The sequence below is a fragment of the Podarcis filfolensis genome (assembly GCF_964270895.1).
Source record: "Podarcis filfolensis genome assembly, chromosome: 5".
Lineage (NCBI taxonomy): Eukaryota > Metazoa > Chordata > Lepidosauria > Squamata > Lacertidae > Podarcis > Podarcis filfolensis.
Window position 1 is genome coordinate 38,221,648 of NC_139608.1, and position 13,847 is coordinate 38,235,494.

The window sequence follows — 13,847 nt, forward strand, 5'->3', positions numbered from 1 at the left end:
CAGACACCTTCAGGTCTTACTTCACTGGACGAAAGTTAGGTGGCCCAAACATCGTTTTCCCAGCCCTCCCTCAGTTTGCTTTGTTGTTTCTCATTTCCCCTTGTGTTTCTTTTTAGCAACAAGCCAATCTGATCCCTGGACTTAACCTCAATGCATTGGGCATCTTCTCGACAGGCTTATCCATGCTCCCCTCTGGAGCTGGAGCCCGCAGGCCTGCTGTCACTGCCCCATACAACCCTTTTGCTGTAAGTAGCTGGTGCATCCTCTACCCTGTTATGTACGTGCCTCTGCAAATGTACTCTGTGGTGTTGTCCTGCTGCCCTCTAGGGGCAAGGAGGAGACACAGCTACCAGTTCCTGCAAGCAGATCTTTGCTTCAAGTGTACTGTTTTGGAGTGTGCCCACTACGCAGTTTGGGGGAAGCAGGCAGGTGCAATTGCTGGGGCATGGAAGTGAGGTCTTTGGTGATGACAGTATTGGAGACTCATCCCTGTGGGCTTTTAAGAAAGCCGGTCTCTCCTTAAATCCTAGGGCAACTTTCAGACAACATTGGCGTCCATTTTGTTTACCCGGTTGGCTGACTTTGCTTACCCTGTTCAGAAAACAAGAACCTTTTGGGGGTTTCTTTTGTGAGTGTGCCAGGTATCACAGCCCACACATTTGGCCACAGAAACAGGGTGCTGTGTGATGTGACCCTCTTCCTCATGATAGCTCACCTCTACCCCTCTGTGGTGAGCTAACTTTGGAAACAAGCTGCAGAAGGTATTCTGCATATCTCTGGGAAACAGGGGTGTCCTTATCTGATTATGTGTAATCCCATGCAGAACAGCATGGATTTTTTTGTTCAGCAGTGGCAGCACTCATGTGCAAAGTACACCGTACCTAGCCAAATCTTGTATTGGGCTTTTAAATATATATAGGGGGTGTCCCACAGCTCGATGGTAGAGCACATGCTTTACAGGTGCAAGGTCCCAAGTTCAATCTTTAGCATCTCCAGTGAAAAAGAAGGATCTGCAGATAGAGAGAGGTCTTGGAGAGATGCTGCCAGCCAGAGTAGACACTACTGTGCTAGATGGGCCAAGTGTGTGATTCAGTGCATGGCTGTTTTACACACACACACACACACACACATTATATATATAATTTTAAAATATTTTAATACCACAGTTCATCAAAATCAATGAAATTATAAAAGCAACAGTAAATTTAAAAAATACCGTGCAATAGTGGGGAAAACTTAGCAGTGTGGTAAGAGATAACAGTAGCTGCCAGCCGATCATAACAGTTAGCAAAAGCAATCTGAAATGTAAAATAAAATTGATAGTAGGGAGGTTCATTCTTGCTTTTTCTTGACCCACTTCCAATCCCCTTTGAACTGCCGCCTCAGTTTCCTGGACCTCCTGGAAGCTCAAGCTGCCTCTGAAGGTTTTACTTTTTAAAAATAAACATATTTATTTATTTATTTAAAATACTTTGACACACACACCCTTAAGATGTGATATCAGAATGGGGAATAAGAATAAGATTAATAACCAGCAACTACCATCCCCACAAAGAGAAATAAAAGGATCAGATAAGGGTTTTTTGTTTTTTGTTTTTTTTAAAATATGTATATACATGTGCATCCCTAGATAGTCCTCCATGTAGGTAGAAGCATTTATTTATTTTTTAACGAGACTGGGTGGGCCAATTTTGCTCCTAAACTGATAGGCACACAGACACCCCCCACCCAATAGAAACAAGTGGGACCTGGAACAAAACAGTGCACCCTCTTCTCATCTACTAATAGGAAAGCTCATGGTCAGGCTTTCGCCAGCCATTCCATTCCCCATTTTTTAGATTTCCAGCTGACATGTAACTTTATGTGGCAGCCCAGCATTCCCAGTCCTCATTTGGCTGTGTTTTGACCCCTTAGGTTTTGTGTTCAAAAAGGACGTTTTTGTACTGCTCTAAACCTCAAAGTTCCTTCCCATGCTTGCTGACTCCTCCCTCTAGTTTCTCTGTGGCTCGGTTTTTGGCTACAATCCTGTCAGCACTCGCTACCTGAGCTCACAATCAGAAAGGGGGATGATACTGTTCCATGTCAACTTGGACACAATCTTTACAGTGGAGGCAGTTCGTGAATTGAGCTGAGAATCATCCAATTCACACTGGCAAGGGATTGGTGATGTCAGCGTCAAGGGGGCATTGCAGAAATGCCGGTTACAGACACCCACACCCACGCCTCGGACATGTGGCCCTCTGCCTCCAGCCCCTCCCCACTGACTGTCACTTTCTTTCCTGCCGTAGAGCCACGCGGCATACCTCTCGGGCCTCTATGGAGCCTCGCCGACTGGCGCATACCCGCATCAGCACTCTGTAAGTGCATTGCCCTGCTCTTCCTGGATGCTGGCCTTCCGTGCACCTTGCTTTGCAGCACACCCTGTCTTCTCGCTTAGGAGGCTTTTAAGTGGTTCTGTTCCGGAGCAGTTTTTCCGTATGTTTCTGCCTGCTCAGTTGCACTGGTGACAGTAACACGCAGCAAAGCCACAGAGGAGCTTCTACACTGCCCTGCTTCTTACCTTGTACAGTGTTGCCTCAAGTTAAGAACTTACAGTGGTACCTCGGGTTACATACACTTCAGGTTACATAGGCTTCAGGTTAGACTCCGCTAACCCAGAAATAGTACCTTGGGTTAAGAACTTTACTTCAGGATGAGAACAGAAATCGTGCTTCGGTGGTGCAGCGGCAGCAGGAGGCTCCATTAGCTAAAGTGGTGCTTCAGGTTAAGAACAGTTTCACGTTAAGAACGGACCTCCGGAACAAATTAAGTACGTAACCAGAGGTACCACTGTAGTCACAGGGAGCCAGGTGCCAATTCCCCCCCCCCCCCCGTTACCTTCTTCACACATGTTTTTTCTAGAGTGTTGCCACTTACACTTTGCAACTTGCAAAGCTGCCTTATACTGTCAGACTATTGGACTGCCTTTGCCCAGTACTGTCTGACTAGCAGTGTCTCAGCAGGGGTTTTCCAAACTGTCCCACCTGCAATCTTCTTAACTGGAGATGCCAGGGATTGGGTCTGGGAGTGTTTGAATAGAAAGCATGTACTCTACAATTAAGCTGTGACCCATTCCAAATAGCAGGACACCTTCATGGATAAGGGCTTTGTCATTCCATAGCTATGCAGAAAGTAGATCTTTGTGCCACGAGCACCTTAGCCTAATGTTACGGAGCCATTAAAGGTTGCAGCCCCAATCCATCAAAAGGTGGATATGCTAATAAGCCTTAGCCTTGCTTGCTTTGTTCCGTATGCTAGATTTTCCTATCCTAGGAGATGATATTCAAACAGTCCTTGACAATATTCATCCATGAACCCTACAGTGCCTGGTTCTTCCTTTTCTGCTCTACTCTTGTGCTTTCTTGTGCAGCTTGCATTCTCTTTCTGATGGTGCTGTGCCAGGGGCCTTTCACCCTAGAAAGGTGAGGCAGTGTGGGTATTGCTCACACGAACAAAAAAAATGTGTCTGGGGTTAAGAAGCCAAGCCTACTAGCACTCTGCGTTCAGTTCTTCATTCCATCAAATTGTAGAGCAGTAAGGTTGGAGGAGCAAGAAAGGTAAATGAAGTATGATCCTGATGGAGTTGCTTATTAGCATTCCTGGATTAATTTTAGCCTCCCGCCTAAAGTGGATGCTTTGATATTTTGGAGGCTGGCATTCCACTTCTTTTCTAGCAGGATTCAGGTAACAGGATTCGGATAAACCCATTCTGGATCACAGGGAGAAAGCAATCAGTACTAATGCTCTCCAATAAGTCACCTCCTTTTTCTTTTTTCTGTTCCTATGTCTTTCTTTTTTAAAACAAAGTTTGGCTCTCTCCCTACTTCTTGGCCTGAAAACAGGTTCAGCCATTTATTCCTGCGAGCGATTCTTTGCTGGCTGCCCCATCCTGGGCATGCACTTCTGTGTGTGTAGAAAGAATAAGAAGTGGTCCTTGCACATACATAAACAGCAGCAAAATGCATGTTTAAGTGTGCAATCAAACAGTCCCTATAACTTCCCTGCTTTCTTCTGTTGTTTCCAAAAGAATGTCATATGTGACTGTTTCACAGTCTACATACTGTGGAAGGTTTGGAACTGAGAGGGCAAGGGGACATGTCAGTTGAATGGAACCTAAGTTGTAAGCTAGCACAATATACAAGACTGTAGAATAGCTTTTAAAGTTTATATAGCATGAAATTGATCTACAGTTTCCTTGCATTTTGATTCACGAGGAATTTGTAAAGGGTACTTGAACTTACAATTTCAACCTCTAAATGCCTACTTTAAGGTACTGTTTTTACTTTTTTAAAAATGTCAGAAAGGAGAAGAAAAACTGATTCCTCTCCAGGCTTTGTGGTCTGCAGAGGGTACTTACTTGGTTGTAGCCTGGGAGAATCTTAGTTGAAATTCCAGTTGAATCATTGTTCTGTAGCTGCCTGCAGCATTGGCATAAAGTCATGTTTTGTGACTTCGTGCCAAGAGATAATTTAGTACACATTAATTAAGCACATTCTGGCAAAACAAGTACTGGTACTTAGATAAGAAAATACTTAACTAAATTTCCCTAGTCCAGGAATCCCCTTAGACATAAAGCATTGTCTCATTCAGATAGGCAACCTGTGTTGGTTCTTGGCTCACAGACGTCTTGTTACTGAGACTCAAGTGGAAATAGAAAGCAATTGTTTTATTTCTTTTTGTACCATTGCAGTATATATCAACAAGCAAAGGGGTACGACGCCCTTGTATGTTGAAAGAGGGGCAGTCGATTGAGAGAAGATACGATGACACCACACCATGACCATCGTTTTGGCTGGATTTCGTTGGCTTTGCCAAAACTCTTTGTCATAGCAGCAGACAGCAACACACACACACTTAATACTCCCATCATTTGCTTTGACCAGATTGCTCTCCCTGGTTTTGTTTGCCCCATTGAACTTGATGAGACCTGCTCCTCAGTAGGCGTGTATAGGTTTGCACTGTAAATCCAGTAGATTTCAGTAGGTCTTCAGTTGTCTGAATAGTTTGATTTGCATGGTGCTCACTGTATTTAACTCCCAGTCCCTGGTGATAGCTCTCTGCTTTAACTCTTCCTTGCATTCTCCTTTCCTCCTTCCGTCTGAGATTTCCTTGAGGAGTGCTTGTCATTAAACTGCTGGGGTGGATTTTGTCTGTCGTCTGACATGAGCCAGGGCTTGCTTGCTTCCTTGCTTGCTTGCTGCTCCCCACCTTGGGAAAGCGATACAGGTGGGAATGCTTCGTTTTTCTTCCCGATATGCATTTCATATTCCTTTGCTGTCCACAGTTGCCAGAGCAAGAGGTGGTGAACTTGTTCATCCCAACACAGGCAGTGGGTGCAATTATCGGGAAGAAGGGCCAACACATTAAGCAGCTGGCAAGATTTGCAGGTGCCTCAATCAAGGTAAGAAGCCCAGCCACCCTCCCCTTGCCCTTTCCTGCATTGCCTCTCACTCCAGCTCAGAAGCCAAGTGCTACAGAACTCTGCCTGCCTCCAGCTCTGATTTCTTAAATACACGGCCAATACTGCCAGGAGCAGTTGTGTGTTAAGACCTTCCTGCGACACGAGCGCTGCCATTAAGTGTTCTACCACCTCTCCATCAGTTTTTCTTAATTGCATTCATATTCCATTCTTCCTCCAAAGAATTCAAGATAGCATTCCAAAAATCTGGTTGAAACGAATTGCCATCAGCAACTGGTGTGTCTGCAAACAAAAGAAGCCCCATTGGATAAGGGGAGAGAGAACATGTATCAACAGGAGAGGTGCCCAGCCGCATATCTTGGCTATGGACAGCTCCTCAGAAACCAGTTATCGGTTTAGAAAAGACAGCTGGCTGCACACCCAGGACAGCTGATATATTTGGGAAATGACTCATTAGTGGAGACTGACTCGTTACTCTTGGGGCTTGCTGATGATTGAGTGGGCCTGACCAGCCCTGCATGACATGAGCAAGTCAAGTTTGGGTTATACATAGCCAATTGGGGAAAGCTCATATGAATCATTGCCTATTGGGGCTTGTATTTTTAGGTGGCAGTCTGTGATATATCCAAACTACTGCACAAACTATCTGGGTATACGCTAGGCTCCAACACTACTCCTTGTTTCTGTACTATCAGAGGCTGCCTCTCATGTATGTTTCAGGTTTTAGACATGGAAGTGCTCCTGCAGCTCATTCCTGATACTAGCACTGAGCCAAAGTGGGGTGTGTGCGTGTAATATGCAACCTTTTACACTCTTCATAGTGGTGTTGTCTCCCACTTCCCCGTTCCAGTGGTTTCTTGGGTTATGTGCAAACAGTGGTAAAGCATCTGATAAGATGGAGGGAGGCGTGTAGGTTGTGCAGTGGATCATTTTCTCCTCTTTTTTTAAAGTGCAGACTACTACTTGAAGAAGGGACGCAGGTGGCGCTGTGGGTTAAATCACAGAGCCTAGGACTTGCCGATCAGAAGGTTGGCGGTTCGAATCCCTGCGACGGGGTGAGCTCCCGTTGTTCGGTCCCAGCTCCTGCCAACCTAGCAGTTTGAAAGCACGTCAAAGTGCAAGTAAATAGGTACCACTCTGGCGGGAAGGTAAACGGCGTTTCTGTGCACTGCTCTGGTTCGCCAGAAGCAGCTCAGTCATGCTGGCCACATGACCCGGAAGCTGTACGCTGGCTCCCTCGACCAATAAAGCGAGATGAGCACCGCAACCCTAGAGTCTGTCACAACTGGACCTAATGGTCAGGGGTCCCTTTACCTTTACTACTTGAAGGGGGCACAGGCAACACAATCTGCAACATGCCTCCCCATTGCCTGCTGTAAGCAAGGGGGGGAGTCGTGCTGCAGAGAGAGAAATGCAATTTTTCAACAGAAGTTTCAACAACTCTGGCACTGAAACTCTTACCAAAAATCAAAGCCTGCTCAAAATGTGGTGCAGCATTACCTTTAAGCTAGGTGCTTTCAAGAACCCAGAGGTGAATGTAAACTAGTCTACCGTATCACAATAATTAAAGAGCCGAGCTAGCAAGCCTTTGGTATTGTGGAGCCCAGAGTTCATGTGCAGTATCTGTTTTTAGTCTGGAAGCTTTTTAAGTGGATCTTGTAATCTAGGGCTTGTTGCAAAACCTCTGCACCAGGGCTATTGATGGAGGGCAAAGGGCCAATGCCACTGGGACAAATTTGCTGCACTGTGCTATGTTCTCTGTGACTTGCAGATTGCACCAGCTGAGAGTCCAGATGCCAGCGAAAGGATGGTGATCATCACTGGGCCTCCAGAAGCACAATTCAAGGTCAGTACGTAGCAATCTTGTGTCATGAAGTGCAAGGCATCAGGGCCTGCTTGTGTCAGCTGCTGAAAACATGAGGGAAGCAGCTGTCCAAGAAGGCAAGAGTGGCCAGCCCCAACTAAAGCAGCCTGCCAGTAGAGTTCTGCTGTTGCTGCTAACCCGAAATATGGAGAGCAGTAGAGTCATACAGCCCCACATTCTTAGCTTTCAGCACCACATACCCACACCCACCAGCCTTCCCTTACATATTTCTCCATTTCCAGCAATTGTTTCAAACTTGACAGTGTCATCCAATAATCACAGGGTACTGTTTCCCCAGAAGTTAGACCACTTTGGGGCTTACTTTCCAGTAAGTGTGCATAGGATCAAATCTTAAATCGGCTAGTTCCAAAATAGTTGCCTGAGCACCCCTGTATGTTCATGGTGCTATAATTAGAAATGCAGTACAAAAGGAGAGGTTGGGCTGGAGGGGATTTTACTTTCTCTAAAACTTGGGGAAATAGTCCTGTTAAGGGGTAACAGAAACAGTGATGTGTGAAAGAAACTTTGAATTCCAACTGGAGAATGCTACCTGCCCCGCTGCATCTTAAAACTTGCAGAACTTTACAACTGTTACTGGCCCTGATATAAAGAACATATATTAGTGTTTTAAAAGCAAACTATTGTTTTTCCCTCCCCTTGCCCCGAAATATAATCTTTTGACACGACAAAGTATGCGCTAGCTCTCATCATTTCAGTTCAGGAGGCTACTGGAAGATTAGACTCACTTTGTGCCTCATCATCACCCCCTGCGAAATTCATATATGGGCAGCTCCTATAGAGTGCCATTAGATGAAGGTCCTATTGTGCTAAAGTATGCACATATTTATGCTTTGACTCTTAAGTCAGCTGTTTGAGCAGAACAGCTGCAGCCCAACAGAAGAGGACAACACATGGCCTTGTGCTACCATTAGAATCTAACCCTGTTATTTGTAGTGTCTAAGAGCTGCCATGCTCTTTTAAGAACACAGATCTAGGACGCAAAAGGCTGTTTGATGGAGGTAGGGTTTTTAACCCTGCAATAAGGGTAGAGAAGCTGGTATGTGTCTGTCCTGGTTTCTAGGGCTGGATTTTAGGTGCAGCAGGACAGGACTGCTTGTGCCATTGTAGCTACATTCATTTTTGCACACCATCTGGGAGAACAGCAGGCAAGAGGCCATGGTCCTGATAGGACAAGTGGTTTGAGACTTTTCATGTAGCTCCTAGTCAGGAACCTTGTTCTTTGGAAAGAGAAAGTGAGTTCTTTTAGAGTGTACATTACCTTTATAACCACAGATTATAGACTCTGGGAAATTCAGCAGCTGGTCTTTTTTATTTTCTTGATCCCAGGCCCAAGGACGAATATTTGGGAAACTGAAAGAAGAAAACTTTTTCAATCCGAAAGAAGAAGTGAAGCTTGAAGCCCACATTAAGGTGCCTTCCTCCACAGCAGGTCGTGTGATAGGAAAAGGTGGCAAAACGGTACGTGGGGCTGCTGCTACTGGGGTCATGGGAGGTAGAAAAATCTGTGGGGTTGCAACCGTCCAACAGCTTGACCTCACCCCCCAAATGAGCACTCCTCTGTTGAATGCCAAGCGACAAGTCTTGATACTTAAAAGCAAAACGAGAGGTGACGCTTATTAGATTGGATTGCTTGAGTAGATACACAGGGCAGGAGTGGCATGAACATCTAATCACGTTTGCTCCGCCTACTGATTATGCCATTAACCTTTTCGCAGTTCCAATCCGATTTTTTTCTGTGCTGTTGCAGGTGAATGAACTACAGAACTTAACTAGTGCAGAAGTAATTGTACCCCGTGACCAAACACCTGATGAAAATGAGGAAGTCGTCGTCAAAATCATTGGTCACTTCTTTGCCAGTCAGGTGAAGTATTTTATAATGGCTTATTCAACAATAGCATAGTTATGAAAATGTTAACAAGTTAATGAAATGACAGCCTTGAAGCTACATGGAAGTTATGGAAATGTGTAGTCAATGTGCATGTACATGTCATTGATTTACATTCATAGTTGTTAAGGGACAAATATAGCACATGGGTCCTAAAATGGGGAAACTGTAATTCTCTGGTACTTAACGAGTACTACTTAGCAGCTTTTGAAGGAAAAACAAGTGCTTCTTCCAGCTTTGAAAGCGCTCTATATTATACGCAACACTTTTCAGAACATGAAAGCATGTTTGTGTCAGGCTGGCTGAATATAGAGAATACAACTGCTACTGAAATAATTTCATCTAAGCTGCCCTTAGCAGGGCTTTCACATAAGTCACAGTTGTTTATGTTAGCTCAGCTGAAGATAGTGGAATACAGTGGTACCTCAGGTTAAGTACTTAATTCGTTCCGGAGGTCCGTACTTAACCTGAAACTGTTCTTAACCTGAAGCACCACTTTAGCTAATGGGGCCTCCTGCTGCTGCTGCGCCGCCGGAGCCCGATTTCTGTTCTCATCCTGAAACAAAGTTCTTAACCTGAAGTACTATTTCTGGTTTAGCGGAGTCTGTAACCTGAAGCGTATGTAACCTGAGGTACCACTGTACTTACCAAGGGTACCACAGAGGACCCTCACCTGGGTCTTTCGTTTTGGGGAGACGGCTCGCTGCATTTCCTGACCACTAGCTATACCGAGATTGCCTGTTCTTTTTCTATTAATGATAATTATTCTTTTCTCCCCATGTAGACTGCACAGCGCAAGATCAGGGAAATTGTCCAGCAGGTGAAACAGCAGGAACAGAAACACCCTCAGGGAGCCCCTGCCTCGCAGCGCAGCAAATGAGGCTCCAAGGCTAGCCAACAACAACCGATGAATGTAGCCCTTCCAACACCTGACAGAATAACCAGACCAGGGAGCAAACCAAAGACTATCTGGAGGCATTGGAGTCTGCCCAAGAAGCTGGGGCTCTGCAGAGGACTTTCAGTACACAGGGAGTGGGAGGGGGTTGGGCTTCAGCCAGCAGGGAACTGCTTCCCTCACACCACAGCCCACATGGAGTCTGTCTAACAGTAAAACGCTATCCCTTTAGTTGGACTAACATAGGCAAACATTTTTTGCAGACAAACCCATTCAGAATAATTTCTGTACATGTGTGTACATACTAGGAAAGCATTTTTCCCCCACACAGTGCATGGGCTGCTGTACAGGACAGCATTAATATATTTTAGAATTAATATAGCTAACTAAACTAACTCCAGTCTTTAATTTCTTTTTTTTAAACAGTCGCATTTTGTTTTTAGAAAAAGCAGGCTTTTCTAGATTAAAAAGGAAAGAAGCTAGTCCATTTTGAATTTCTATCAGAAAGTAGCATGGAGGACTTTGGAATTCCACTTAAATTTTGCTCTGGTAATCCAAAGTGAACAACATTTAGAAGGACTTTAGGAAGACCAGTGGCAGCTCCATGCCATATTGGGTTGCTGCCTGTATGTGCCAACGGAAGGGATACCGTCTCGTTAGCAGAGGAATCTCTATGCATTTCTTTTCTCCAGCTCATATGATCTTCTCTTTGCTTCATAGATCTCAAACTGGTTTTTGCATACACTCTCTCCTTTTGTACCACCAGACAATGCAGTGCTCCAAGTAAACACATCATAGATGCAAAAAGAACCACCCAGCCACAACTTCCACTTTGCTTATCAAAATGCCAAGCTTCAGTTATACCTAGGCTTCCTAAAAGGGGTGGAGGGGAACCTTCACCCAGCTTGCAGGAAAACAGAGCACACTTGGTACATTTTGCATGGAGGATGCTGCCACCAATACTTTGGGAAGTGGGTTTTTTTAATGGGATTGACAAGATGGTGTTGGCCCAGGGCATGAAAATTGCAACTTTTTTTCAAAAAAAAGAAAAGAAAAACAAACAAACTACCTCAGGTGTTTTCATACCTCAGCACCTTGCTCTTGTGTGTCCCTTTTTGAGATTTTGTATGCCTTGTAAAACTGAGAGTTGGAGCATTTTTTTATTTTTTTAATAAAAATGAGTTGGAAATAAATTTAGGCAAAAGACAGCTGCCAGGTGGAAGAAAGCATCATTCTGCATGATGACTATTCTGTATTCTTCTTCTGCTAGATGAGAGCAAATGGCCTTGGAACATAATAATAATAAAGGATAGAAGTGCAAGAGACACTGGAGCAGAACTCCTGAGTTTGACAGGTTACACACACGGTTAGAGTTTTCTGTGCTAACAGATGGATGTTATACTGGTTTCTGTGAACATACCATTGTACCAACAGACTGCAATGCCAGTTTCTCTACTTCAAACAGTGTTCTGTGAAAAACAAAATATATCCAGCTAACAAGAGCCTGACCTCAGTAGTTTTATTTAACAGAAAAAGGAAAATAGGAAAGTGGGTGGTATGCTAGCACTCTCCCCTAATCTACTTCCTCCCTGGCCTTAACGAGGGGATCCTGTGCAGTCTTGTGAGGTCAATGGGTGGAAGCAGAAACAAGGGCTGCGCTTTGTAGAAGTACCTGGGTGACTTTCAAACTCATTTGAATTGCAGTGACCCTTCAAAAGTATCATTTGAGTTAACTTGTCACTATGGACTTAGAAAATAGGTTGCAATCATTTTTCATTAGCTTTCCACATAGGCGAAAACTTTTAACAAACCAGCTTAGAAGAAGAATATTAGACACATACACACACACACTCAAAAACAGGATTGGACCAGCACAAGCTAGTGGCCAAACAAACACAACATCTTGTTTCTTACTGTGATAGAAAAGATTAACATATGCTAAAACAAGCAGTTTACAAAAGAGGCTAATCTCTTACAGGATTAACCGATTATTTTTGTAGCATAATAGCTACATATTTATGTGCCAACTAACAGTAGGCAATTGTGCTCTAAATATAACCTGTCCTATAGCATCAGCTCCCATATGCAGCTTCTTGCACAAGATGGGAGGCCCAACATTGGGGGGGGGGGGCGGGGAGAGAGAAGGAAGCCCTATGGAAGTGGATGGAAAAGCCCACTTGTGAAAATTCCACATGCTTTGGCTTATTGGTGGTGGTGTCAGATTAAAAGAAAAAGAAAAAAAGAGTGCTTACCCCACAGCTGGTGACGCCTGTATTTCAAATGCTTGTGTGGTAGAGATCCTATACAATCTGACTTTGATGGGACTTAGTCCCAGGTAAGTGTGTAAAGGGCTGACATCTAAGGCATGGCCTCCCAGTGGTTTTAAGAGATGCAAGGATACAAAGACTCGAGTAGCCTTACTGTGGTGTAAGGATTATTGGGAATGCATGCAAGTACACCGAGCACTTAAAGTGCTAAATAAATACTGTATTTGTAAACATAAATTCAGGCTGCAAAACTTACGTTTAAGCCACCACTAATTCAATTCTAGGCATATTTCAGGGGAGGAACCAAAGCACCTTTCACCAGACTTGAAGTGTTGCAGCTTTCCCTTCTCTGAATTAAACTACAGACAAGTAGTGCATGGAGGCATCTGTTTAAAGGAAAGGAAGGCTTACAAATTAACAGGCCACCTGTATTTAGCCACTATATTCTACAACACAGGATGCTCTGCCTTGTCGTGCTTAGTATGTAGGTAGCTTTCATATGTTCCCATGTCACTTACGTTCCAATAATGGGCATACATTGGGAAGCCATCACCAAATCTCTTGTACACAGCAAAATAGCTGCATATGCAGTTATTCATAAAGGACTCTTACCCAGAAGTGCACAATACTTGATATAACTAGCCAAAACTGGGCTGAGCAATTTCCAGAATGGTACTGGCACAACTGCCATCTGCAAAAGTGTTAAATAAAATGAGCCTCCAAGAATAATTGGTCAAAGCACTAAAAAACATCATTATGAGTCGAGAGGGGAATTGCAGTATTGGGGGGGGGGGAGAAAGGTTCCTTCAAACTTGAACTAGGCACAGACCAGTTGTCCCACAATCACCTCACAATAGTCTCCTGCCCACTGCAATTTCCTTCCACTCTTCCCATTCCACAACATCAGGGATAGGCAAACTCCGGCCCTCCAGATGTTTTGGGACTACAACTCCCATTATCCCTGACCACTGGTCCTGTTAGCTAGGGATGACGGGGAACTGTAGTTCCAAAACATCTGGAGAGCTGGAGTTTTCCTATGCCTGCACAACATTAAAACCCAGAGTTAGTTTTTCTTTCTGTACTGATTGACAAGCAGATAATGAATATAGCAAAGAAGTGGGATATTAGATTTCTTTCGGTTTGGTTTTCTGTGTGTGCTCTGTAGTCAGACCACAACTTGCTAACATTCAGCTTGCAATGCTAGTGAACACTTCCTTTTCCTCCTCACCAGAATGCAACATGTGCTTCCGCCTACTAAAGACATGCAGACACTGTAGAAAGAAAGTTAGTAGAGCTGTTTTCTCTTACCCATTAAATTATGGTTCTGCTTATGTTTGAAAGAAAATATATGAATTCTACCCATTCACCTATTAACGTTATTCCTTTAACCTTAGCACTACTACCTCAAAACTTTTCCAGATGAAGTACAGTATCAGATGAAAAGATTCAAATTGAGA

At 44.1% G+C, this 13,847-nt stretch overlaps 1 protein-coding gene across 2 annotated transcripts in view; it reads left to right on the plus strand.

Annotated features, from left to right (window-relative positions):
* IGF2BP2 (insulin like growth factor 2 mRNA binding protein 2) overlaps positions 1–11,625 on the plus strand; it is a 60,675-nt gene extending 49,050 nt beyond the window's left edge. Inside the window, exons 10-16 of one of the 2 annotated variants that reach the window (XM_083616294.1) lie at positions 117–245; positions 2,289–2,357; positions 5,324–5,440; positions 7,230–7,304; positions 8,670–8,801; positions 9,091–9,204; positions 10,013–11,625. In XM_083616294.1, the coding sequence (XP_083472420.1) occupies positions 117–245; positions 2,289–2,357; positions 5,324–5,440; positions 7,230–7,304; positions 8,670–8,801; positions 9,091–9,204; positions 10,013–10,108 (732 nt within the window). In that variant the 3' untranslated portion in view covers positions 10,109–11,625. The remainder of the gene's footprint in view (positions 1–116; positions 246–2,288; positions 2,358–5,323; positions 5,441–7,229; positions 7,305–8,669; positions 8,802–9,090; positions 9,205–10,012) is intronic. The other variant, XM_083616295.1, reaches the window with a different exon arrangement.
* Positions 11,626–13,847: the final 2,222 nt, after the last annotated feature.